The 202-nt window shown below is 65.8% G+C and overlaps 1 protein-coding gene across 1 annotated transcript in view; it reads left to right on the top strand.

The window, feature by feature from the left end:
• The window catches only part of COL9A3 (collagen, type IX, alpha 3), an 18,916-nt gene that overhangs the window by 5,031 nt on the left and 13,683 nt on the right, over positions 1-202 (top strand). Inside the window, exon 7 of the mRNA XM_010836654.1 lies at positions 59-112. Within this exon, the coding sequence (XP_010834956.1) occupies positions 59-112 (54 nt within the window). The remainder of the gene's footprint in view (positions 1-58; positions 113-202) is intronic.

The following is a 202-nucleotide window of genomic DNA, read 5'->3' as shown; positions in this document are numbered from 1 at the left end:
CGCCTCACCCCTGGTGGGGGCTGCTCCTGCTCTTTCTAAGTCATAACCCCTCCCACAGGGACCCTCAGGACTCCCAGGCCTCCCTGGCCCCCCAGGACCTCCTGGCCCCCCTGTGAGTACTGGACAGAGGCTCTCAAGCTCTCGGGCGAGTCTCAGGCATGGGTAACTGCTTGGTGGGTGGGACTCCCTTGTCCCCAGGGGG

Source organism: Bison bison, unplaced genomic scaffold, assembly GCF_000754665.1.
Source record: "Bison bison bison isolate TAMUID 2011002044 unplaced genomic scaffold, Bison_UMD1.0 scf7180017864063, whole genome shotgun sequence".
In the NCBI taxonomy this organism is placed as follows: Eukaryota; Metazoa; Chordata; class Mammalia; order Artiodactyla; family Bovidae; genus Bison; species Bison bison.
Note: the sequence above shows the minus strand (reverse complement) of the source record. Positions and strands in the feature narration are given on the sequence as shown.